Source organism: Phaenicophaeus curvirostris, chromosome 2, assembly GCF_032191515.1.
Source record: "Phaenicophaeus curvirostris isolate KB17595 chromosome 2, BPBGC_Pcur_1.0, whole genome shotgun sequence".
Lineage (NCBI taxonomy): Eukaryota > Metazoa > Chordata > Aves > Cuculiformes > Cuculidae > Phaenicophaeus > Phaenicophaeus curvirostris.
Genome location: NC_091393.1, coordinates 25,478,500 through 25,504,921, shown reverse-complemented (window position 1 = coordinate 25,504,921; position 26,422 = coordinate 25,478,500). Strand labels below are relative to the sequence as shown.

The 26,422-nt window shown below is 39.6% G+C and overlaps 1 protein-coding gene across 19 annotated transcripts in view; it reads left to right on the top strand.

Annotated features, from left to right (window-relative positions):
* Nucleotides 1-26,422, top strand: part of DLGAP2 (DLG associated protein 2) — a 478,034-nt gene that overhangs the window by 359,368 nt on the left and 92,244 nt on the right. For 12 of the 19 annotated variants that reach the window (XM_069851585.1, XM_069851567.1, XM_069851566.1 and 9 more), the window contains one exon: nt 11,983-12,048. The exons of 6 other annotated variants lie outside the window; for them this stretch is intronic. In XM_069851585.1, coding sequence (XP_069707686.1) covers nt 11,983-12,048 — 66 coding nt within the window. The remainder of the gene's footprint in view (nt 1-11,982; nt 12,049-26,422) is intronic. One more of the 19 variants, XM_069851565.1, reaches the window with a different exon arrangement.

The following is a 26,422-nucleotide window of genomic DNA, read 5'->3' as shown; positions in this document are numbered from 1 at the left end:
TATGGAGAAGCAAAATGGACCCAACAGTAATAATTTGTTTTCTGTTTGTAACGTGAGCTTGAAGACTCTTACACAAGCCTTTCTCCTCCTTCCTCTGAAAAATGCATCTGTGGCTGAAATAATGTGTGCCTATATGTGTCGTCCCAGCAAACAGCAGATGTTTATGGGTGTCCTGGACAGTTATTAAAGTAAGATTGTGCAAAAAAATAGATTGGAGTTGAAGGATAATGTGTTCAAGGTACTGCACAAAAGCAACTGCACGAAAGTAAATTGTAAATTCAGTGGTGCATTAGTTCCCTGTGTGTCTTGTGTCTGTGATTACCACATCAAAGTGAGGGCCCTGCCACATCACTGCACTGTGGGCACTTAGCAAGTGATCACGTCTGCTGAGCCTTAGTAACCAAACTGATTTACACCATGATACTATTAGGAAATACGAGCTAATTCCAGGTAGTTTCACCCCCAGGCTATGGCTTAAATAATTTGACTTACCTTACAGGCAAATGGAAAGTTACAGCAGCACAGCTGATGTGTTTAAGCAGGTTAAATCATCAAAATTTTATCAGGTATCCAAGCCACTATCTTTAAATGCCTTTTTTTTGTTAATCAAATTTGCCATAGATTCATAGATTCATAGAATGGTTTGAGTTGAAAGAGATCTTAAAGATCATCCAGTTCCAAGACCCCTGCTATGGGCAGGGACACCTCCCACTGGAACAGCTTCGTGCAGCCTGGCCTCGAGCACCTCCAGGGATAGGATTATCAGCTGTGTGAGTTCTTCCAAAGAACAAGGTGAATGTATTCCTGACCATGCATTCTTGCCAGGGCAGGAAAAGGCTGGGGTCACATCTGTCCAAAGTACCTTTAGTGTATTCCCAATGCAGAAGCAGAAAGAACACGTGCATAATGTCAGTGCCTTTGGCTCTGCGTGGGTGTTTTCCCCAAGTACCGACCTTGATGAGAAATTCATCTAGTGAATAAAGTCTGGAAATTGTTACACTTGTGTAGCTCGGGTAGGATTAGCAACACCTGAAAGTGGAAGAAGTTTAGGCCATCCCCCTTCCAGTGTAGCAGCCTCAAACATAAATGCAGATAGCAAGGTGATCCAAACAAATAGCCTCTTTGCTGAGAGAACAAATATTTGTGTTCTGATTCTCAATTCCTTTTTCACAGAATCACTAGGTTGGAAAAGACCCACAGAATCATCGAGTCCAACCATTCCCATCAGTCACTAAACCATGTCCCTCACACCTCATCCACCCATCCCTTAAACACCTCCAGGGAAGGTGACTCAACCCCCTCCCTGGGCAGCCTCTGCCAGTGCACAATGACCCTTGCTGTGAAAAATTTTTTTCTGATGTCCAGCCTGAACCTCTCCTGGTGGAGCTTGAGGCCATTCCCTCTTGTCCTGTCCCCTGTCACTTGGGAGAAGAGGCCAGCACCCTCCTCTCCACAACCTCCTTTCAGGTAGTTGTGGAGAGCAATGAGGTCTCCCCTCAGCCTTTTCTTCTCAAGGCTAAACAACCCCAGTTCACTCAGCCGCTCCTCGTAAGAAATTTTTAACTAATCACAACAATCTGACGTCATGCCATTTTGCTTTAAACCCTCAGCTGAGGAGTGGAAGTGAAAAGTCCAGCCACCCAACACTTCCTGTCGTTGCTGGAGAGACAGGCTGGACAGTGATCAATTCAGAGCTGCTATTCCTCTCCATTAACAGTAGAAGACAAGGACGTCCAGGCTGCAAGGTTCTTCAGTGAAAAGCCTATGCTTGGAAAATGAAAAATTCATTTCTCTTGGAGAGATCAATCCAGCAAACATTAGGATTATGAACTGGCCAAGCATCTGCTACCCTTTCTGCAATATCCTGTGTATTGATTCTGCCCACCACACAACACAAAGGTTATCGTTTTGCTCTCCAGTTTCACTGACCACAGGCAGAATTGATTCTCCCTCACCTTCATTTCTGTTTGTGTGACAGGGAAAGTGGAAACTGCCCAGTAGCTGCACAGGTTGTAGTCAAATGTCACAACCAACAAACAGAAAGATCCACCTCAGCCCCGGTGTAATTGGTTTTAAAATGTAACGTGTTAATGCGTCTGTGTGTCCTAAGCAGTCACAGAAATGCATGTTATATATGACACAGCTTCTAGAGCGACCAGAGAGGACCCAAGAAGGGTTGCATGCACAGTGCAGAATGCTAAACAAATGCATTAGTGAGAAAGATTTCAATGATCATGCAGCTGGCAAAAGCCTTTTCCTTGTAAATCTAAAGTTTATGGGTCACAGAATCACAGAATAACCAGGTTGGAAGAGACCCACCGGATCATCGAGTCCAACCATTCCTATCAAACACTAAACCATGTCCCTTAGCACCTCATCCACCCGTGCCTTAAACACCTCCAGGGAAGGTGACTCAACCACCTCCCTGGGCAGCCTGTTCCAGTGCCCAATGACCCTTTCAGTTCCAAACAAATTCCTTCTTTAAGTAAAAAATGCAGGGAAGAAAGAGATTTTCAGTTTTTGAAGCAACCTGTTTAGACATTTTTAGAAGTAATTTTTTTCTAGCTTGAACATGCATTACTTAAGATCTCTTTTAACTTGTGAGAAAAGTCAAAACTCCGTGGAATTATTTTGAAAATATAGACATATCTTTCATTTTGGACTCTCACCTATAAATTTTATTACAAGTAGTTCTAAATTGGGACTTATTAATTTGTAGTTGAAAATTGCTATGGGAAGGGAAAACAATTTCTTTGCTATTTCTAATTACTTGCAGTCCTTCATTAAAGACCTTGTAATATCAATTACCCAGTAGAGCATATAGGTGGAGTACATATGCATGCAAAAAATCTTCAGGTGAGTTTAAACTGTGAGATATTACTTGCACTCCAGTAATATTATGGCTCAGGTTGGAAGGAAATTAAGGAGAAAAGAAGGGAAAGACTGGTGGGGAAGGATTAAAAAGAATATGAAGGAAAAAAATAAAGCAGATCTCAGTAGAAGATGGAAAAAAAAAAGAGGGATATGAGATGAGGGAGCTGGTTAAAGATGAGAAAGATGAAAGGAAGCAGAGGAGAGGCTTGCATTGGAAGTGCATTGAGGGGGCAGGGAGGTGAGGGAAAGTGTGGGAACTGAAGACCAATCACTGGAAAATACATTAAGTCTGAGGGATGGATCTGAGCCACTGAGCATAACTTTAATAGTATCCACGATGAAAACACAGGACAAAGAAATGAGGCATTCTGATCCATCAGTCTTTGCCTGCTACACTTGCTCCAGACCCGTTATTCTTTCTAGGAAGAAACCTCATTGTGGTTATTGATGTTTCTGAGAGGGTAAAATGACTCATTTGAAAGATACCTCTGTTTCATAACTTCTTAGATTGCCAAAAGGAAGCTACGTATTATATTTTATGGAATCATATTTACTAAATTAAAAACAAAATCAGCTGTCAATCATACCAACCCAGCATTTAAGTGTTCACAGAAATCTTCCATCAATTTGGCTTGTGCAGAAATGAAAATATTAGAGCTTTCCCTCCGCTCTCCTTTCTACCTTTCACATATAGAAAGCCCTATATTTATCCTGTCCCTGGTATCGCAGAGCTTCATCGTCTAATGTCAAAAGGCCTTATTGAGGGTTTTCACGGTTGCAGTTTCTAATAGCTAATTTCAGTTTTCAGTAGAACTGCAGACTTTGCCCTCACATCCCAGCAGGGTCAAAGGTTTTCAGTGCTAATGTCTACTACCATGGTAGATCAGTGTAACAAAAGCAGTTGTACTTTAATTTAAAAGGTCTTATTTATTGAACATTTGAAAGACGGGGACAGTGCTCAGACCTTTTGCCCTACTATAAAGCAAAGCCATAAAAACAGAATGCCAAGAACTGTTGGCAGTAATTGTTGTAGATCTGCTTATGGTATTTACCAAACAGTAAATACGGCGTGAACATATCTAGTTTTAACCTGAAAACAGAAAGATTACAAAACCCATCTTCTGTCAGATATAAGTTAACATTAAGGTTTTCCGTCATTTTTAAGGAATCTTAAAGAAATACTCTTCCTGAAAGTGCATTTGAAACACATTGAAAAGATTAGACATAAGGAAGAATTTTGAGAGAAGGGGTTTCTGGGGTATACAGAAATCTTGGGCTCACATAAGAAGGGTCCTTACACACAATAATTAGCTGATTTGTTCTTTAATATTCCCTCTTTTTAATATATTCTATTTGGGATTCCTCTCACAGACCCTAAAAATTAATAAAAGGTATGTGGCTCATTCAGGAGCTTGACACAGTCAGTCAGCTGTGAAAAATCGAGGAAGAAAGGACCTTTAGGAACTTCCTGGGATGTTTGACTCACACGATCACACATAGCCATGTCTGAACACAATGTGTTATCACTGGCTTGCTCTTTCCACTTGCAGTCATTTGTTAATTTTGATAAGGAGAAATGGAATTTTTTAACTGAATTAGTCATTTAAATTCTAGAATGACTGAAAAGTGATTCTCCTTCACTTTTGGCAGTATTATCCAGCACTTTTTTTTTTATTTATCGCTTGAAAAGGGGCAGGGAAGAGGAACTTGCAGATCTCTCGGGTAAAAGGAATAAGGCAGCTCTAAAAGGCTTTCAAGGAGCAAAAAGACCCCGGCTGGCTCAGAAAAGGGTGATGTAGGGAGCCAAAGCCTTTCAGGGTGGTCACTGCAATATTGCTAAGGCAGCCTGTGTTTTGTGGATGATTTTCAGCTGCCAAAAGCTGGGAGGCAGGAGTTGGTGCTGCCAAGACTGAGATGACTCCTGACAGCTCCTGTGATCCCCTGCAATATATTTCTTTGTATGTTTTTTTCCAAGAGAGGACCTGAGGGATGCAGCCAGCTTCCTCTCCTTGATTTAATAGACTGTGTGCCTGGCTACTCTCTCTGATAGCTGCAGCCGAGTTCCACAGTCCTGCTATTTGGAACTATGCCGTATAGAAGTGGATTGGCTGGATGAAAGCAAAAGAGCAGGAATTCCTCATTCTTGCTGTTTGTGGGAAAGGAAGGTGATTGCTTGATTTCAACAGTTTGATGGTAACCTGAGCTAAGTAAAATGCTGAGATTCTTCAATATTTATTAGAGTAATATAGAAGAGAAATATGTTTGTGTTCAGAAAACCAAATAAATTGTCTCTCTGGGGCACCACTTAATGTGAATAATGAATTCACTGAGTTATGAAATGGGCAGGTGAAAATATGTTTTAAAAAATAGAAAAATAAAGCAGCAAAATGCATCTCACCACTCAAAAACCCATACTGTAAAGGCATTTGAATTTCTGCCTGCTGAGTCTGGAAATGGCACAGTAGAATAACAAAAATGTATAGAGAAGACTGAGAAGGATGATGAAAGATGTAGAGTGGCTTTGCCATGATAACATACTAAATAAATTGATTCCTTGGTTAGACAAGTGAGGACTAAGGTACGGGTATAGGAGAAGTCTACACAATTATAAATGATATAGACATAGATAATAGGGATCGACAATCCATTATTTTTCACAAACAAAGAACTAGGGCCACCTAATTAAGTTATCAGGCATCCTGATAAACAAAAAGGAAATTCTTTTTCAAATAAAACATAATTAAATTGTGAGGTGCATTGGGACAGGATGCAGTAGAGGCTATCAGTATAAATGGTCTCAAAGAAGATTAGATGAATCCACAGAGGATAGATCCATTGGTGGCTATTAAAAATTATGGTCTAGATTGAGCTTCCATCTCAGGATGTCCCTTTAGTGCTGATTGCGGGAAGCTGGAGAAGTATTCTAGGCAATCTGCTTATTTGCCCTGTTCCCAGCAGCATCCACTGTGAGCCTGTGCTGGAGCCAGCATACTAGGATAAAGAGAACTTTGCTGGACCCATCAGGAACACCTTTATGCATGAATGTGAGAAGAAATAAGAACAAAAAAACAGAGAGTGTGAAGAGAAAAACAAAAGCAACTTAATTAACCAATGATTTCCTCTTAGTACTTTTCACAAAGGTTCCTTGCAAAGTAAGCCTCCATTACCTTAAATCTCCTACTATCATCCTCAATTTTTTCTTCAATCGGAAATTTTCCAGCCCTACCGTGCTTCTATGTAATTGTTGCTTACCAGCATGCTATCAAAACAATACACAAGAAGATTGTATTTGACAGTACTGCCACCTGGGCTACATCTGTAATAGCAAATTAAACAGTGCCAGGACAAAGGCCAAAAAAATAGGAATTTGATTATTTATAATGTTGGTTAGAGTGGTCCATGTCGTAGTTTTCAGATTCACCAACTGATTTTCAATATCTCAGATGATACCCAGGTGGGTGATTCAACTCCCTCCCTGGGCAGCCTCTGCCAGTGCCCATTGACCATTTCCATGAAAAATTTTTTTCTGATGATCAGCCTGAACATCCCCTGGTGGAGCTTGAGGCCATTCCCTCTCGTCCTGTCCCCTGACACTCGGGAGAAGAGCCCAGCTCCCTCCTCTCTACAACCTCATTTCAGGTAGTTGTAGAGAGCAATGAGGTCTCCCCTCAGCCTCCTCTTCTCCAGGCTAAACAACCCCAGTTCCCTCAGCTGTTCCTTGTAAGACTTGTTCTTCAGCCCCTTCACCAGCTTCATTGCTCTTCTCTGGACTCGTTCCAGAGCCTCAACATCCTTCTTGTGGTGAGGGGCCCAGAACTGAACACAGTATTCGAGGAGCGGTCTCACCAGTGCCGAGTACAGAGGGAGAAGAACCTCCCTGGACCTGCTGGTCACGCCGTTTCTGATCCAAGCCAAGATGCCATTGGCCTTCTTGGCCACCTGGGCACACTGCTGGCTCATGTTCAGTTGCTGTCAACCAACACCCCCAGGTCGTTCTCTTCCAGGCAGCTTTCCAGCCAGACTTCTCCTAGCGCACACATGGTCATTTCCCTAAGGTCAGGATCAGCCTAATGACAGTTCTCAGTGATATGTTGCCTGTAGCAGACTGGGAATATGTTTGGTTAGGGTCAAATACTACCTGCAAGAACTGCTTAGATTTGATAGCACAGCAGGCTAGTGGACTTTGAGATACAGGAGACATCTCTTCTCCATCTCTAAGCATTTCTAGTCTGGGAGAGATGACTTGTTTTTCTCAGATCATGGAGCGATATGGTGGAAGTCCTGCATTCATACGCTGGACACATTTTGTGCTCTGTAATTATGCGATGAAATGAAGTTGCACCTGCTGCTTAATCTAGACGTGTCGGGGCCTGTGTTTTCTTTCATCTGTTGTAAGAGCTAATATGCCAGGTGTTATATAAGACAGAACTAAAAGAACAACAATTACCATAGGGACTTTACAGGCTGAAAGAAAAGCACACATAAGAAAAAAAGTCGGTGGGAGGTCCACAGCAGACCTATAATAAATAAATTAAAATCCAATGAAATGAGAAGTTCAATAGCAGTTGTAGTTCAGTCTTATTCTCTTATTGTGATGGAGAAGACAGTTAATTGATTATAAGTCTTGCTGATGTGAGCCTTTTAAAGTATGTGAGCACCAAGTCCACTGAGAGTGGGGCCTGTTTTGTGGGTGGAAAGGTTATGGAAGAAGTGTGATTAGGAGGTGGAAACAGCATGCCTGGTTATCAAGTGCAGAATGAATCATAAAAAGCGAGGACCAACACAGAGGCATATCTTTGTGCAAGACTTTGTAGGTGTAGAAAGAGAATTTAAACTGATAGGTCAGGCTCAGAGAGTAGACTGAGAGGTTAAAACTGCGGTGATATAATTTGAAGGATTGGTAAAATGATTTTCAGACTGAGGAAGAGCAGTGACATCAGAGGGTTTCTGTTCAGGAACTATCAAAATCCTCCTTTCGACCCCAGGCAGATAGTAGGGAACAGGACAGAAGAGAGTGTGCATTCATTAGGTCTTAGAGAAACTTCACTTCCCTGACCCAGAACACAAAGTAATATCCTACTGACCCACAATCCAGTACCACATGCAGCTCAGGCATGATTAAAATTGACCCCCAAGAGATTGGCTGCATCTCCTTCTCCCAAGTTTCACACAAATGTAATTCTGTGGCCTCCAGGAGTTTTACTTTTGATTTATGTCGGACTGTAACCTATTCTCTAGAGACTGAAAACCAAGTAGAAGAAGCTAAGGCCCCATGCCTGAGCAACAGCAGCAAGCATCCCTTTCCCAGATTTGCCCCATGCCAACCTTTACTTCCCTAGGGAATGTCTCCTAGGTAGGCAAGGTAAGGAACAGCACAAGGCAAGGCACACTCCTGACTCACATCCAGCCTGTTCTGAGGACAGAAGCTGTGCCGTGCCAGCTTGATCTTGGGCACTAGCCCACGTAATTTCCTACTGTACACGTAGTAGCCTCAGGGCTGAATGAGCCGTCTGGATCTGTCAAGATGGTTCCAGCTGAGCGATGTCTTCTGATGTTTCCAAGCTCAAGTCTGGAGAACTTCAGCTGTGAAAGGTTCCCATCACAGTCTTAAGTGTCATCTGTGCAGTGTTGCGCTGGAACATATGACAGATGCATCACATATTTATAAGAGAAAATGAGATGCTAGATGTAAATGACAGTTGTGCTCTCCTATTTATGCAGATCACAGCATCATTTTACTATACAGTCATCTTTCACAGAAGCAGACATTTCTGCATTTTTAAAGCCTATGTTTTGTGTCACTATTTTTGAGTGAAGAATTTTCCCACTATTTCTTAGCTTCCATTTCAGAGGCAGGTTTTTGCCTTCTGTTTAGACCACTCTGTGATGCAGTAGATTGTATATTGAGAAGATATTTTAACTAGTGATTGTACTGCTTGTGTGTAGACTGTCTTTTGTACACTGTTTAAAACCTTGAATTGTAATTCATCCTATTTTAATAATTTCATCTTTGTGTGCAGTTCATTTCCCCCTATGTCCACTGGTGTAGAACATTCCACCTTGAGCAAAGGGCAAGCTCAAATACTATGAATCTATGAGACAGAGGAGGTGAATGACATAAAATGAATGCACACATTTGAATTTCAGCATGCGTGAGAATTCTGTGATATTCTGCCTGGCTTCATTACCACAAAATATAAAGTTTGCTGCCGTGCTTGTCAATGAAGGATATGCTTTTCATTTCTATGGTTGATAATAAAATCACTAATTTATAGGAAAAATATAAATTAAATAAACAAAGATTATGTTTGTCTGTTGCTAAAGGAATAATATGGCTTTGAAGTACAGTTCAACCTCACACAAAGATTGTCTTTGTAATACTGGAAGAGCCACTGAGACTTTAGATTAATTTATGCTTCATAAGTACAGAACACAAAAATTTAATCTCTTCAAGGGCTGACAGTAGCCTTTTGAAAAGACAGTCTAAACATGGAATTAGTGGCGTGAATAGGTATAGTCATAAAATATAAAGAAATGAGAAGTCCTTATGCTTAGGAAGTAAACTAATCACTAATAGCTACTCATATGCCCCATACAGATTCATAAACCTTAGGGAATCGCAAAGGAGTTCTAAGCCCTTTGAAATGTTTGCAGCTGACCCTATTCAAAACAAAATACAGCTTTTTTATTGAATGGAAATTTTCAATTTTGTGCTCTCTGTAGGCTCTTCTAGACACCAGGCTCACTGACACTAACAAATCTATTCATATAGGATAGCTATGAGAAAGAAATGAGTTCTAATCCTAATTCTATAGCATAATTGAGGCAGAAAGAGATTAACTGAATTGTCCAGAGCTGCTTGAGAATTCTTACGGGAAAGTCAGAACCTGACCATTGCATGATCTTTCCCTTTAATTTCTAAAAGGAAATTGATTTCTTCTTTTTTTTCTCAAATACATCAAACTCATAAACATTTAGTCTAGTTTAGCCTTCTCCAAAGTTTTACACTAGTTTTGGGGAGAGCTTGTGAGAATATGGGGGAAATAATATTTTACATTTTATTTTCTTGGATTATCCTGTAAGCGTTTCTGAATGGATGTCCGTGATATAACTTTGGAATAAATTAATAGATTCTTTTTTTTTTAAATAAAAAACTACCGTTTCAATGTAAGTCTTCTTTATTATTAAGTTAATAGTAAGATCTCCTTGTTACTTGCATGAGCGTAAAGGATCTTTCAGAATATTTTTGTTATTACTTTCATTTGATTCGTTCCTCCTGTTCAGACAAATTAGAGGACAGGCATATGAGTTATACAATATAGGCAGATCACGTGAGCGAAGTCTCCATGGAAACTGCCTAATTTGTGCTTTTATTTAATTAGAGTTGTCCATTACCTCTCCAAATGAAATTTAATTTAAATTCATATGCCAGTCATTTTTTAAATTTTGTATGACTTTTTATCCATCACTTAACAAGATTTCTAGTAGGCTGTATTTCAGCAGAGTGAGTTTATTTAACAATTGAGTTTATAAACAAGATGTTTATTTGACAGCTCAGCTTATCCAACATTCTTAACATCCTCAGGACTTATTTTCTATGCAGTATCTGTGCTCTGCTACCCATTGTTATTGACTGTATATTCTTAACCCAGAAACAATTGTTCGAGAGTATCCGCATGAGTATACTCACTCATTTTCCTTGCTGTGAGATAATTGGGGAAAAAGCAGAGTACGAATAAAAAGTGCATCCAAGACCAAGAAAGACACAAAATGCACGTATTTGTTAAGTGGAGCATTGAAGCACGCAAAACAATGTAAGCTGAGCCACAAAATCTGGCCTGTCTGATACAGGGATTGAGGTTCTCCGAAGAGAAGTCCAAACTTATGGGAATGCCTGCCTGACGATAGGAGGAACATGAACCAGTATGAGTTATTTAGAAGTCATCAGCCCTCAGTTGTGCATTGCAGAAACATGGTTTGCATTATGGAATTTTGTCTTTCTCTGAAGAGTTGCCACTTGAACATATGGTGAGAGGCTACGGAATATTCTTTTACTATTCTGTTAAAGGTATTTGTGCTTGTAAAATGCATAGATGGTAAGAAAGAGTGCAGTGGAAGGCAATATAGACTCAAAACAACTTCCAGTCAGCTGAGACATGAGCAAATATCTATAATAGGGAAAATAATCTTAAAAAAATTTAAAAAGTAGTGTGTATTCACATGAAACGCATAATTTTGTATTCTAATCTATGTATTCTCAAGTTAATCTTGTACCTTAAGGAAGTGTTACTGACCCAATTTTCCATTTGCAGCTCCGTGTTAGAAATATCTGAGCTAGGTGCCAGGTTCAAATTAATTTGTATGCCAGCACGACGAGAGCGCAGAGCAGAGGCAACAAGCAGCAATTCTGAAAGCAATAGAGGCAGGGTAGTGAACAGCTGCACTCAGGCCATTCAGCAGTTTTCTGTCTACTTCACTGCATTCATACGGCACAAACAGATCATCTTGAGCTTAAGTACCCTTCCAGAATTACAGAAGTCGTCTCTGGCACAAAGTAAATATTATTGATAGGAGAAAGTCATCATCACAGCATTATCAGAGTTGAGAATGGCAGAGTTGAAATGCTTGTGAATAAAATGTAAAGGAAGTGGCCTGAGAATCATGAGTGACATTGTTATTATCAGAGGTGGGTTGTGCTAGAGCTACAATTGGCAATAATGATTATTCCTGGAATAAATGCATTCAGGCTAAAGGGCAGTAGGATTCAATGTGACTAAACAAAGCTGCAAAGAACTATGTAAAAGATGTTAAAAAAGGCATTTATGGATATAGTGACACTAGTGATGTGGCAAAAGTATAAAAAATAAAATAGGAGATAAAATTTTATTTTAAAATAATAAAATTTAAAATAAAATAGAAGAACACTAGGACAACTGGCAAAGAGGAATAGATACTACAGACAATAGCACCTCTACCGCTTCACGGTATCAGAGATACTGAATGGTAATAGGTATCATTGAGTGGATTTAAAAACTAGTGGAGAGCTTATGTCTGGGTATACAAAAATATCAGAGTTACTAAATAGCTACTTTGTTTCTGTCTTTTCAGAAGAAGAGGGTGGCGATCTGCTCAAGTCGGGCTTCAGTTTTCCAGGGACGCCAGAGGAGGAGCTAGGTACAAATATCATCTCTCAGATAACTGGTACTGCGCGTACATCCCGAGGCTGGGGGCAGCCATGGGGGCGAGGAGGCAGGAGGCTGCTCTGCAGCACAGCCTCTCTCCAGCCACAACTCCCACAGCAGGCGCGCTACGGGGAGGGGATAATGAGAGTGGCCCAAAACCTCTGTCCACACCTTCCAGGAATTTCTCACCTAATTTAAGGTTAGAGATTTGAAAGCAGAAAAGCATCAAACTTGGGCAACACCCAGACCACCAAGGATTCAAAAGAAGAAATTGTCAACTATCCTTCTTTTCTCTTTTCCTTTATATCTTACCTCTAAGAAAATATAATAATTACAAAAAGTGTTCGCAATGTTAACTTTTAAAATTAGAAAAAATATCAGAAGCAGAAAGAAATCAGAAACTCATAGAGCCCATGAGTGAAATCTTGATACCCCTGTCTCACAAAGCTAGTAGTAAAATGTCCCACTGGCTTCAGTGTAGCCAGATTTATGCATTTTAGACTGTGCAACACTGAGTTTCTGTTCCCGGAATTTCATTTCCAGATTGTCACTGTTTTATGTTAAATCCATCAACATTTTGATTTATATGCAATTACTTTATGTGTTTATTTTTGGAACAGAAATATGGAAAGTGGTTTCTGTAAGTTTGCTAGTTAAATCTGCCTTTATTGAAACTGAGTGTACTTACATTTCAAAAGTTGATGCAACAGTAAATTTTCTCCTTTTGTGCATATGCTCATGTTGATACATTGCAACGGCTTATTTTGTATTATTAGGATATTTTTGTATTTGACAAGAATATTATAAACTCTTGTCCTGACCTTCTTGTTGCACGTTCATAGGAAGATAAATCATAGATGCTATGAACAAAAAAACCAAACAGTTTGAACAAGGAGCATGAATTCAGGCAAGGGCTGTCATTATGTTTAAATAATCTCTTATAACAGGATCTTCTAAAACATGTAGTGTTACGACTTGAGTCAGGGAGTTCCATAAACATTTAGAGTAAGAATCATAGAATGGTTTGGGTTGGAAGGGACCTTAGAGATCACCCCATTCCAGCCCCCCTGCCATGAGCAGGGACACCTCCCACTGGATCAGGTGCCCAAGCCCCATCCAACCTGGTCTTGAACACCTCCAGGGATGGGGCAGCCACAGCTTCCCTGGGCAACCTGGGCCAGGGCCTCACCACCCTCACTGCAAAGAATTTCTTCCTCATGTCTAGTCTAAACTTTCCTCCCTCCAATTTATAGCCATTGCCCCTCATCACTATATGCCCTTGCAAAAAATCCCTCCACAGCTTTCAGCTACCAGAAAGGCAAAATACCTGTATTGGACTTGGTTTTCCACTCAATAGTAAAAAACAAGTGAAAAAAAGCTATGGGATAAGTTTCAAAATTTGGACTGAAGGATTTTATAAGATACTGAAGAACCTCCAGGCATTTTCTGCCTGAATTAAAATAGTGCAAGAGGGAAGATACGGCTAAACATGAGGCTCCCTGGGAATCTTATAAGTGAATCACATGGAGGAGTCATGGAATGAATGCATCTCTCAGCCTTCTTGGACATTTGGGGTTTTTTTGCCTGGCTGCCCCATTTCACAGCACACAGAAATGTCAGATTCCCCAGAGCAGAATTCATCTCATCTAACAGTTGGAAAGTAATTCAGATGTAGATGTTGAAACTGTAGATGTTTGGACTTCCTTTAGAGTCAGTGAAGACTGGTAGACTTTTCTGGGACGTAGCAGATTTGGCCTACTTCAGAAGCTTAACTTAGGGTGAGATGAGTCATGCCCTAGAAATATGTCAAAACTGGCCTCCTTCCCATTTCTTTGAGAAAGCACTGGAGGATTTCTGAAGCCAAAGTTAATGATGTATAAGTCAATAGTGTTAGATGTCATAGAATCATAGAGTCACCAGGTTGGAAAAGACCCACCAGATCATCGAGTGCAACCATTCCCATTAAACACTAAACCATGTCCCTCATCACCTTGTCCTCTCCTCCCTTAAACCCCTCCAGGGAAGGTGACTCAGCCCCCTCCCTGGGCAGCCTCTGCCAGTGCCCAATGGCCCTTTCCGTGAAAATTTTTTTCCTAATGTCCAGCCTGAACCTCCCCTGGTGGAGCTTGAGGCCATTCCCTCTTGTCCTGTCTTGTCAGGTGTCTACAGGAGTAGAGACCCCCATATGAAACAGGTAATCAAAGATTAACACAAAGACATAAGATAATCTGATCAATAATGCAGCACGCTGATTATGAAGAAGATGGAAGATTAGTTAACAGAAATGAGGAACAGAAAAGAAAAAAAAAAGAATGAAATCACAATCAGACTACAAAGGAACTAATATGCTTTCAAAACTTCATCTATTTATGGCCAGAGGATTAAAAAAAAAATAATAAAATGCTAAAAGCAAGGAAAGATCTGTCCTTGCTCCTAAAGTTTGGATCCCTATTGGAGTCCTGTGAAAGTAAGTACCAAGGATCACTACATAATGTATGGAAAGAGGTGGATGGTTTTAATATTTTCAGGAGGAAATCCTGTTCTGACTTAGCTGCCAAGATGTAGATGGCCAAAATAAGTGTGCTGGATACCATCAGTAATGTACAAGCACATGATGCACCATTCTCCCTTTGAGAAAACCACTGTGAAACACGAAGGAGCATGCTATAGAAGACAGAAATTAGGAAGATGCTTAGAAATGTTTTGGGATAGTCTATTAATTTCAGTGTAAACAAGCTCTGTAGTTACAGCTGTGCTAGTGATTAACACCTCCATAGACAGGCAGGACATACCTGTCTGTCTGTCTGACCCCCAGGGCTGTTTTCTGTTACTTGCAGATCCATGAACTGAATATTAGTGAAAAAGCTACAAATAATAAGATCTTTCTCAGTCTCCACTTTTTCTTGCCATTGCGCGTGTATAAAGTGAAATATTCATTGCAGAGGAAGCTGAACCTGGGCAGATAGTCTAATCACTGAGCTATGGAAATGGACTCCCTCTATACACATAAATATACATCCCCCAATGACTATGTAATTATTTTGGTATGAACAGCCTCAGTCTGAAGGACTGCTAAAGACATTCATTCCTGAAAAAACCACAGAACAGGCTTTCCTTGAGAAGTAAAATAATTGCCCAAAGTCAAGGCAGAATAGAGATGGTATTCTTTAAGGTAGCTCTAACTGCAGGGCCATTCATTATTCTAGGCTCACGTACCTGCTCACTGTCCCAAGGAGCTTCAATTTATGATCTCTCTGGTACTGAAAAATCTCTGGCTCCAGGCCCTTATTTGTAAAACGGGTTTAATATTTCCGAGTGAGGTTTCAGGGCTTCGGTGGGGATTAATTAATGTTTGCATAGTATCTCACCAGAGTGAAAATGCTGAATAGTCACTAAATAATATTATTAATACAATGATCCACTGCCTTAATTGGGAAAAGGTGTCAGGGGATGGGACTAATCTCAACTCTTTTACATTATTGATTCTATAAAAGACCTCATTAGTTAAAACAAGCAGAAATGCAGTAGATTCCTTCAAAAAAAGCTTACCAAAGCATTCATAGTCTACTCTCCAGAACAATATTTCATCTTTTCCATTACCACTTAATTGTTAAACAGAGTTCAAGGTGATAAGTATTGTCACGGTTACAACATTCACCCTCACAACCAAAAATTCATATTGTTTTCACTAGGACTATCTCAAATAAGCAACCTGATAAAGGTAGCAGGGCATGGTGGTAAGACCGAGAGAACTGACATGTGATGTTATCTCCAACAGCTCACTCTAAGTCTCATGAAAGCTGGAGTTATTCCAATTCCAATCTTTCTTCTAGCCAGTGGTTATAAAATCCAAACAATGTGATTTATTAGAGAATAAATTTTTCCTGAAAATACTCTTATCTATGCAAACTGGAAACTTTTTACTTTAATGGTGTATAGGGTAAAGCAATAATTTACCTCAGATGTGAAAAACAAATAATGTGATCTCAACAAGAAACGAATGGAAAATACGCCTTGTTTAAATGATATTCAAATAGTAAAAGAAATGTGAACAAGGAAAATGGGATGAACTTTTCTTTAAATTTACATTTTTAATAGGTGGTACATACACAAAGACGGAAAAATAGACTATTGAAAAATTATGTTAACTCCTCTAGATAGGTAAGCAAAGCGTTTATTTTACACCGATTTAACACTTAGCAGCTTCTAATGTTAAGCAAAATAGAGGACTCACACTAAAGGTTTTTTGTTTCATTAAATTACTGTTTTCTGTTCAGGAAAGAAAATGTTTAAGACAAAGGTTTAAACCTATAAAACAGTTCACAGTTACTAATAATGCTCTTAACTTGCCCTGATTGTAAAGTAAACTGTAAAAGCGTTTAGAGACTGGTTACAAAAATGTATTTTTATTTCACAGTTGATGCAGTCATGCTTTTGATTTGTTGGTGCAGTTCAAGTGTCAGACAGTAACTCACAGTTAGTCAATCACTGTTGATTGCATGATCATGACTTTATGTGTTGAAAGGGAGAAAGGATATCACCTTTCTTGAAGTAAAAGAAAAAAAAAATGTAAAAGCCTACTTTTCCAGTCTGTGTCTTTCTGCTTAATTATCCTGCCTTCATCAATGCAGTCAGTGTCTGAAAGCTTTGCAGTTTTCATGGGGTTTAGCTTCATTTAACAGGCACAATTTTCCCAAGGGCAGACAGAGGGTTGGCAGTGGGCAATCGGCTCTGCTCTGTGAGATCCATGCCTCGGTCCACCTCCCCGCAGAGCATCCAGGGAGGGTTAAACAGCTGTAGGCTTTGACTGAAGCTGATGGAACTTCTGACAGATACAGGGTTTGGCCACAGTTTAACACTTACGCCTGTAATTAGCAGGCATGGTAATAACAACCTTATTTTAAATACTTAGAATGGCCATCATCCACCAGAATGAATGTTTCCCTGCTTTCTGCCCTCAGAGCTGCAGAAGTTACTTTTTTTCTTGTGCTATGGGGAACTGAGATAGGAAGCCTACAAGAGATAACCTGCAAACTTAACTTTAACACAGTGTTGTGGCAAAGTCAAGCCTCTCAGTGGCCACTGTCATCACTGCCCATGGCCACGCCTTGGACCATACAGAATATTCATGGATGGAAAGGAAATCTTAACTGCAGATTTCCCAAGATAATCTTCTAACCACAAGACTATCTTTCTTCCATATGGTAAAAATGTGTAGACAGGTGGTTTGGTATGGGTGTATAAAATCTTTTAAACTTATCAGAGGTTATAAATATGAGATGCACCAATATGTCTCCGTGTCACCATCTTCTTTGCTCATTGTGCCTAGCTGAACAGATACTGAAAAAAGGAGTCTTTTATTATTATCATTATTTTTTCCATCATACTTCTAAGAATTCCACTTCAAGTCTTTTCTGTTCCTGTACCCAGAAAAATATAGTATAGAAGTTTACTGATGTGATGATCAAGACCACAGAAAATGTTAATGAAAGAATGGGGAATGTTCTTCAGAAGATAATTTTTGGACTTTAAATTCCTTTTAGTTATGCTTGAGAGCTTATTCTGTGAATTACTTTCAGTCATAGAACAAAATCTTTTTGTATGGCCTGAGCACCACATAAAAACATGCTAACTATCCTACATTTTCTTATAGGCTCTTGGCAACAAATGCTTACCAACAATCTGCCGAACAGAAGCTATTTCTAAAAATTAAACACATTGTAATGTCAGATAACTCTGCAAAAATCCCATTAGGTCCAGGGTCAATTCACAAACAGGAGGAGATATTTGTGAGGATGTAAGATTAATCAAATAGGTTATTTGCTATGAATTATTCATCCATTTCTACTACAGAATACAAAGGGATTTACGCATTCATTACTTTGCCAAGAGCAAATATTTTTGTTCTGAATGGTTTGTGCATTCCTACAGACCTGTCAGCTGAGGAGGTTCCTAAGTTCAGTTGCAGAGGAAATACATTTTTTTTCAAATTAGGAAGATTCATCCCATTGTTAGACCACACCTGGAATACCGATTCCTGTATCTGCATTGGAACAAGTAAAAGACTTTTCCAAGGAAAAATGGAGAGATGAATTGGGGAGAATCATAGAATCACCAGGTTGGAAGAGACCCACCGGATCATCGAGTCCAACCATTGCTATCAAACACTAAACCATGTCCCTCAGCACCTCGTCCACCCGTCCCTTAAACCCCTCCAGGGAAGGTGACTCAACCCCCTCCCTGGGCAGCCTCTGCCAGTGCCCAATGACCCTTTCTGTGAAAAATTTTTTCCTAATGTCCAGCCTGAACCTCCCCTGGTGGAGCTTGAGGCCAAGCGGATTTGCACCACTGTAACTAGCACAGCAGGATAAACAGCAGTTGAATATTGCTGTTACAGTCCCGGCTTTCATTGTTGAGTTCCGTTGTCACCTCTTATCACAAATTTCTTGTGCAATTCTGGTTTTGCCATCTTATTACTATGTCATTTCACAGGTAACCAGACAGCCGCACGTTAAGATCCCCTCTCTCAAACTTGCCAGGGGTGTGGGTACTTGCACTCATCCCAGGAGCAGGTTTCATAGTTTGATCCTTCCCTGCCACACGGAAAATCTGGTTGCAAATGGTTGCTGGAAAAGGCAATGAATATTTGCAGTGTTTCTCACAGGCCCAAAACAGAGCTCAGCCAGGTAGAAAAGTGACGGCACCCTGATTTGAAAAATTCCCAGTCTGAAGGTTATGGAAAGAGGGAGATTTTCTGCCTGTTACTATGGCAACTAGTTTAAAAGGGAACTTGTCACCAGGCTGCTGTTTCTTCCTGTACCCCATAGGAAACCCAGGATGAGACCTCCTCCATCTCAGTGGGCTGAACTGAGCAGAAAAGTTCACAATACAATGACAAAGCAGCGAGAGGCAACACCAAGGGTGTACAGCTGAGCAGACAATGATGAACTCAAAAAAAGTAAAAGAAATAATTGTTTTGGGTCAGACCAAGGCTGAAATTTTTGGTGAATCAAAAGGCTGCAAAGAACTAGTGCTGAAGCAAACAGAAAATCAAATCACTTTCTCCAGTTCTAACAATTTAAAAGCTGTATTGATTTTTTTTTTTAAAGGTGAAGGAGATTTCAAAATAGAAAGGTATTTTAAATTGAACAGTTATATGTTCCATGGCAGTAATCAATGCTTTTGAGAATTAATGCTTAGATTATTTCTTTCCCAGAAGGGCACTTTAAAAACTAAGCAAAACCTTTAAAATATATCTATGTTTTAAAGAAATAATAAAAGGCAACTTAGAAGGAATGTATAATAAATATTTTAGCTAGGATATAGAAACATTAGTTCTTGCAGTCCCCTCAGTATTACAGAGGATGGTAGACCTCCCCTGTGACGCATCATCATAAATAAAGCACAAGCTCAGAAGAATTCCGGAAACACTGAGAAAAAAAAAACAATGAAGAATTTAATAAATATCAGCATTATTTCTATTGTTTGATTTTCATTTCAGATTTCATCATTAATATTTCTTATTAGAAAAGAAACCTTGGATATTTGGTAGTTCCATTCAGCTGAATAGTTGGTCTAAATGGTTTAGGTCCTAGGGATTAAGTCTTGGCCCCGGTGCTATCAAAGGCAGTACTTTAGCAGAACTGGTTTCACCCTTCCATGCCGTGGTCTTCCTGACTGGACACCTTTCCCAGATTCTAATACTTTAATTCTTGTTCAGCATGAATTTTGCTTTCTGTAAAATACAGCCAAGGTAGAGGTGATCCTCCTCACGTGGCACCAGGATTCATAATTAAACTAACCAAGAACTTCTCTCAGCAAATGTTTAGGACTAACTCGGACCCCAGTTAATGGGAGATTCATCAGTGCCATCAATGTGACAAGGATTTCCCTTTCACTTCTTGAATCATGTGTAGATCCCTCTATACATCTTTGAGCTGTGCTACCCAATTGCTTTGGCTTTCTTTAATTGCTGAGAAAATGGTTGCAGTTTAAAAACACCGAGGGAAAGTGATTGTCTCAAGTTTGATCTAGTAACTGCAAGCAGCAAGATTTTCTCCTTTGGGGAATGAAGTTCATAAAGCCATGGACAACAAGGAACAAAAGTAGTTTAATGGTGCTGGGTTAGCTTTTGTGGTGTCTACTTGGAAGCATTATAACCAATTTTCTTATAACCAATTGTTTAATGATATTCACAGAGTTAAGCCCTGTTTGACTCCAAACAGTTGTATTTCTCCAGAAGATAATGGAAAATAGCTTATGTATTAGTTTAGGTCAATCTAATCCTGATATATTATATCTTTTCCAAAGCTTCACTAACGATACAGATTCTGTGGAAAAATGTTAGTCAAAGAATTTTGTGGGCTTACCTCTGTCACTCCACTATTGAAAAGGTGAATAATGTCAGTGTATTTCACACTTGAAAAGCACTGGGAAGGTCTGTGTGTTACATACCAATCAATACTAGGTCATCATACATTTCAAGTCAATGGAAACTATTTTTGCACCATCCTGAGGACTCTCTGCATCCCTCCATTCCAAACCCTGGAGCTTCTTGCAAATATTGCCTCTCATGGATTTCTGTCCTATCTTTTTTATGGCATGGCCACAATATTGTGCCTCTCATCCTCCCCATAAAGGCAAGATGCCCATTCTTCCACCCATAAAATGTAGGATGTCTTCATTCTGGAAATACTGGGTTTTTATTTCTACTTTTTCACATAAGGTATACCCTGTTCTCCCTGCCAGGCGGTGGATGTTGTAACCCTGCTTTAACATGTCCCTAGACAAAGCTTTAAAAGCAGTACCCTGTGCTTTTCTTCCCCCCAGAGTATCATACCATGTGTCCCCTGACGTTCAATATCCCCACCTCCCACCTGAACAATCACATTTTCACTCATCGACAGTTATCCTGCCCTCCTGTTACTGTATACCCGTTCCTCTGATCATGTTTATTTATCTGAGAAATAAATCTCTTGGGATGTTCGGCTGCCAGTCTACTAATCTCTGTTTGAAAGATGAATGGAGCTGAAGTCGGAGAACTGTTGTGCTGAGCAATGATTAGGTGCCATCAAATATTTGTTCCACCTGCAGACATCTGTGTCAGTGCACAAAACTGTGACTCTACTGAATAAATGGCAACACACAGTTTTCCTTTTAGGGTTTGGGGTTTTTTTTAGGACTTTGCTCCAAATTGGCATGTTCTGGTCACTGATGCTGTTTCAGGAATAGAATTTGCATGTCCATTTTTATCTAATATGGGAGTTATAAAAAGCATCTTACCCTTGGCCATTACTTGCCACGTGGTCCCGCTGAATTAGCTTGGGCTGTCAAATCATTTTCCGTGTTTTAGCATGAGACATGCGCCTCAGATCACCTAAATTTATGTATTTATGATGCAGTTTTCTGCATCAGAACTTGTCATTCACAGCTTTGCTGTAGTCAGCAGAGATAAGTACATACACAAAAGGTAATACTCATTTGATGTTTTTTAGGTATGTACTTCAGGCTGAGGTGAATCACGCCAGTTTCTCACCCTCCAAAACAAAACTACGTCTAGATGCCATATTCATAAAAATCCTTAGCCCACGTGAAATTACATCTCTATATCGGTTGGAAGAGTATTATTTACGTAGTATTAAACTATGACAGCAACAGTTTAAACTGTCCAGACTGATTGCACCTTCTAGCTCTGTTTATCCTGCTAACCTAAACACAGCCATATCTGCCTACCACAAGGACCACTCAGAATCCAGAATGGAGAGGTATTTCATTTTCAGGCTTAAGTGTCAGAACAAGACAGGAATCCACGTGCAGCCCCTGACGAGTTTTTGCTCAAGACCCTTGGGCGTTTTGGTGTTTGGCATCACATCCTCAGATCTGCCTGCTTCTCTCCTTGGACTGTGCAGGGAGATTGGGTGCATAAAGTACGTTGTAGCATTAGACTTGAGCCAATATTTCTTCTTTTTGAGGGGGTGCGACCCCTCAAAATTCAATATTTTTAAGCAAGCAACCTGAGACGTTTGATAGGAATTCACAGATAGGAAGTGCTGCATGAAGTGCAAATGCATCAACTCAGTGTAAGAGAAAATACAAGTCACCTTCTAAAGCTGGAGGTTAAAGCTAAGTAGTCACCCAATATTTGCAATTTTATGTAAATTTTATATAAGATGATGTGCTACATGAATAAGCTGGAAATCTCATGTGACCAGATTAGCAGGTTAAGGCATTTCCATAATTTCTTCCTTGCACTTGGAAGATTAAGTCACTCTTTTCAATCCCTGTAAATACTCATTTTCTAAGTTAGAATGAAACAAAGAAAAACACTATAACAAGTTAATGAGTAAACAGTACTCATCTAATGCTGCTTACTGCAGTCCTTGGGCAAAAACTCTTCAGCTAAAACATTTCACTTACGCATTTTAATATTTAATATGTACTTATTTGATTAATACATTGGTTTTTACACTATATTGTATTTGTATTAGTTATAGGCTAGGATGTGAGTGTATTTTTTCATAATGCATCGCAGCACTAATTGAGTGGAACAGCACAATTCGAACATCTGGTTTTCTATACCACATTATTGTGAGAGCTAGATTAGGTAAATCTTTTCAGAAATGCATTTTACTGGTTGCATTATCCAAAAGAGCTGCTTCTTCTCCAGTGAAAACAGAACAAATATTTCAGGTGGGCAAGCGGTTTACAATGGGGCTTATAAGCCCAAAGCAATTTCAATTAATTTGTCAACAGAGAAAGAAGTGCTTTGCAATAAATAAATAAATAAATAGATAAATAAAAGCAAAAGTCAGGCTCCATTTAGTACTTCCAGGAATTATTATTATGCCCCAAAAGCTTCCTTTCAATAGACAACAGAGAAAAAAAAAACAAGATGCGCACAAAGATTTGTAAAGACACGCACTTGTTTTGAATGTCAGAGAGGTTTCCAGTGTTTTCACATTGATTCTCTTCAGCAAAGAGCACCGTTCCAGGAACTCAGAGATGCACAGCCCTTGTTTGTTCATTGCTTTCAGGGTATGCGCCCTTTCAAAAGGACAGACTGAGGGAGTTGGGGTTGTTCAGCCTGGAGAAGAGAAGGCACCAAGGAGACCTTATAGCGACCTTCCAATACCTGAAGGGGCTACAACAAAGCTGGGGAGGGACTGTTCACAAAGGCTTGTGGCGATAGGACGAGGGGGAGTGGGTATAAACTGGAGCGGGGCAGATTTAGACTAGACATAAGGAGGAATTTCTTCACCATGGGAGTGGTGAGACCCTGGCCCAGGTTGCCCAGGGAAGCTGTGGCTGCCTCATCCCTGGAGGTGTTCAAGGTCAGGTTGGATGGAGCTTGGAACCCCTGCTCCAGTGGGAGGTGTCCCTGCCTATGGCAGGGAGATGGAACTGGATGATCTCTAAAGTTCCTTCCAACCCAAACTATTCTATTATTCACCCTAGAGCATTAATTTTAATTCTAATTCATTCTTTCAAACAATGTTCTTGGTCCTTGAATCTCTCTTTCTTCCCTTGATACTGACTGGCACAATGAAGAAACTTGAACGCTCTACAAATTGTGACCAGTCCCTGAAGACAGGCAAGGTAACATCTGCTTGGGATAAGAGAGCAACTCTTTTAGTATCATAAAGTCCAGAAGAAAATAATACAGGGGAAAAAAAGCAGGAAAGGTCATGGCATAACCAGGAAAGAGTTACAAAAGACAGGAAGGGACACAAAAATTCTTGTCTCGGTTAACATTTGACATATCTATACAGTAGTCTTTCAAAGGAAGAGCTTTAAGGGATTTCAGAATCTTGGAATTAACTGGATTCTCTCTAACATAACAGCCTATGTATTCGTGTAGGTCTCGGCAGACTTTATGCATTAACTGACTATGTATTGAAGTAAATTAAAAGATTCCGTTTTGTTCTGATGAAACCTAATAAAAAAGCTATTTCTGTCCTCACACATGACATATTTTTCCTCTGTTCCTATTTCTCTGTCTTCTTTGGATTACTTTTATTTGTTTTTCTGTCTCCCTTCAGTTCTTTGCTTCCAATTGTGGCATTTTCCTAGGGGACTAGGTATTAGTATCCTTTTACTTTTATATTTTTATAGACTGATTCCTCTATGAAAACATAGGAGCTGCTGCGTAAAAAAAAGACAACTTACAAAACCCCAAACCCAAGCAGACTACAAAAGCTTATCTATTATTGTAGATATTATCTTAAAGATATAGTCTAAAATTCCAGTCCAATCTGTGATTATGGGATAAATCTGGCATTATTTTTTTCAAATCTATATTTTGTTTTGAAAGATCAAGAAAAAAACATGAATACTGTAGCTTTATGGATTTTTATGAATCATCTAAGCTGTGAACATTGACCACAGACATAGTTTTATCCCCTTGCAAATGCTAGAAAAGCATGTTAGCTTAATTGAAATTTAAGCTGGCGCATATTTCTTTGCATTTCCAGCAGCCTAAGAGTTATCACGTGGTCAATTACACTGGTCTGGTATCACACAGTAATTCATTCGGCCACAGCACAGTTGTTTTTCTGAGACCTAAAACACGTCTCCTGAACAAAGTTGACTAAATGGTACAAACCACAGATGACTCGATGTATTTGTATATTATAATGCAACATCTTGAAGATTTTCAGAGGGTCGATAAGAACAGCTTTGATGATGGGGCTGTACCTCAAATCCTGCGTTCAGTTTTGAGCCCCTCACTACAAGAAGGACAGTGAGATCCTAGAGTGCATCCAGAAAGGAGCAATGAAGCTGGTGAAGGGTCTGGAGAAAAAGTCTTATGCGGAGCGGCTGCGGAAACTGGGGTTGTTTAGCCTGGAGAAAAGGAGGCTGAGGGGAGACCTTATCACTGTCTACAACTGCCTGAAAGGAGGTTGTAGAGAGGTGGTTGTTGGTCTCTTCTCCCAAGTGACAGGTGATAGGACGAGAGGAAATGGTTCATTTTAGGCATCAGGAAAAATTTCTTCACTGAAAAGGGTTCTCAGGCACTGGCAGAGGCTGCCCAGGGAGGTGGTTGAGTTAAATACCCTGGAGGTATTTAAAAGAGTTGTATATAAGTTGCTCAGGGGTATGGTTTAGTGGTGGACAGGTATGGTTGGACTCTATGATCTCAAAGGTCTTTTCCAACCAAGCCGTTCTATGATGTCCCAAGCATAGCCCAAAGCTAATTGGAGTGATAAATTTAGATCATGCACATGTAAGTAATTTGGAATTTTATCCAGCATCGGTTACATTCCATGGTGCATTTAAGAGGGCAAAATTACTTTTGGGAAAAACCCCTTTCTTAATTTATTTTTAAATTTTTTTCATTATGGTTATTAAATGTCTATAGCAGTTTCTATCCAAACCAAAAAAAAAAAATCAGAAATTCCACTAAGCACATAAAGTGCTATGAGGCTCTGAAAGCAATGTATAGAAAATTGTATTCTTCTACAGTTGCGCTGACCTAGAATCATAAGGAGTCACTAGGGGTGGAAAAGTTGTTAGATTCTCCACTGCAGTGCAATCAAATCATGCTGTCTCATATTCCTAAGGAAGTAACAGGATGAAAATGTTTGAAACCTTCTGGGCTTTGTTTTATGTTGCATGAGGTGTAAAGAAATTACCAAGGCCTAGAAGTTCCATGCTAGGGAACTCCTTTAAAGGAATTTTTGTGCTTCCTTCATTTTTTTTTTTCTTTTGAAAATACACTGGCAATTCAGAGGCATAGCGCAAGAATTAACTTCATTCAGAGATGTGCAAGAGTGTGATGAAAAGGCTCAGGGATGACTCTCACTGTGCTGTCAGTTTGATGGAAGAATCTCCTTCTACCTCTCTCTGGCTCATTCCACTGTGAAAAGAAAAATCAGCAGATCTGCAAGCACTTTGTGAAATGTTGCCTGTATTCCGGTTTCCTTTTCTGTAAAAGGAGAACAGTGTCTTCCACATCTCATGAGACTGTAGGAACTAATGCAGTAATCTCCGTTAGGTGCTTTGGGAGCCCGTTATGGGAAGCACAGTTCAAGTTCAACACATGGACCATTATTTTTTGCCTGATAATGTTTGGTAGTATACTGGGTTAAGTACCATTAATTATACTGCTACTTAGGTGGCTGAATCCCAATGCACTGTTTTAATTTACTGCCTGCCTCTATATATAGCTCTACTTTTAATTGCATAATCAAAATTATGTTATAGAGAAACAACTATATTTCCTTCTTGTAACTACATTTATGCAGGGTGTTATAACCTAAATAGTACAATGGACTGAGTAATGAACAGTAATGGGTTTGTATTTTGATGTGAAACGAGCCAAGAATTAAGTAAAAGAAACTGTTATAAAACCAGAATAGAAGCAGGAA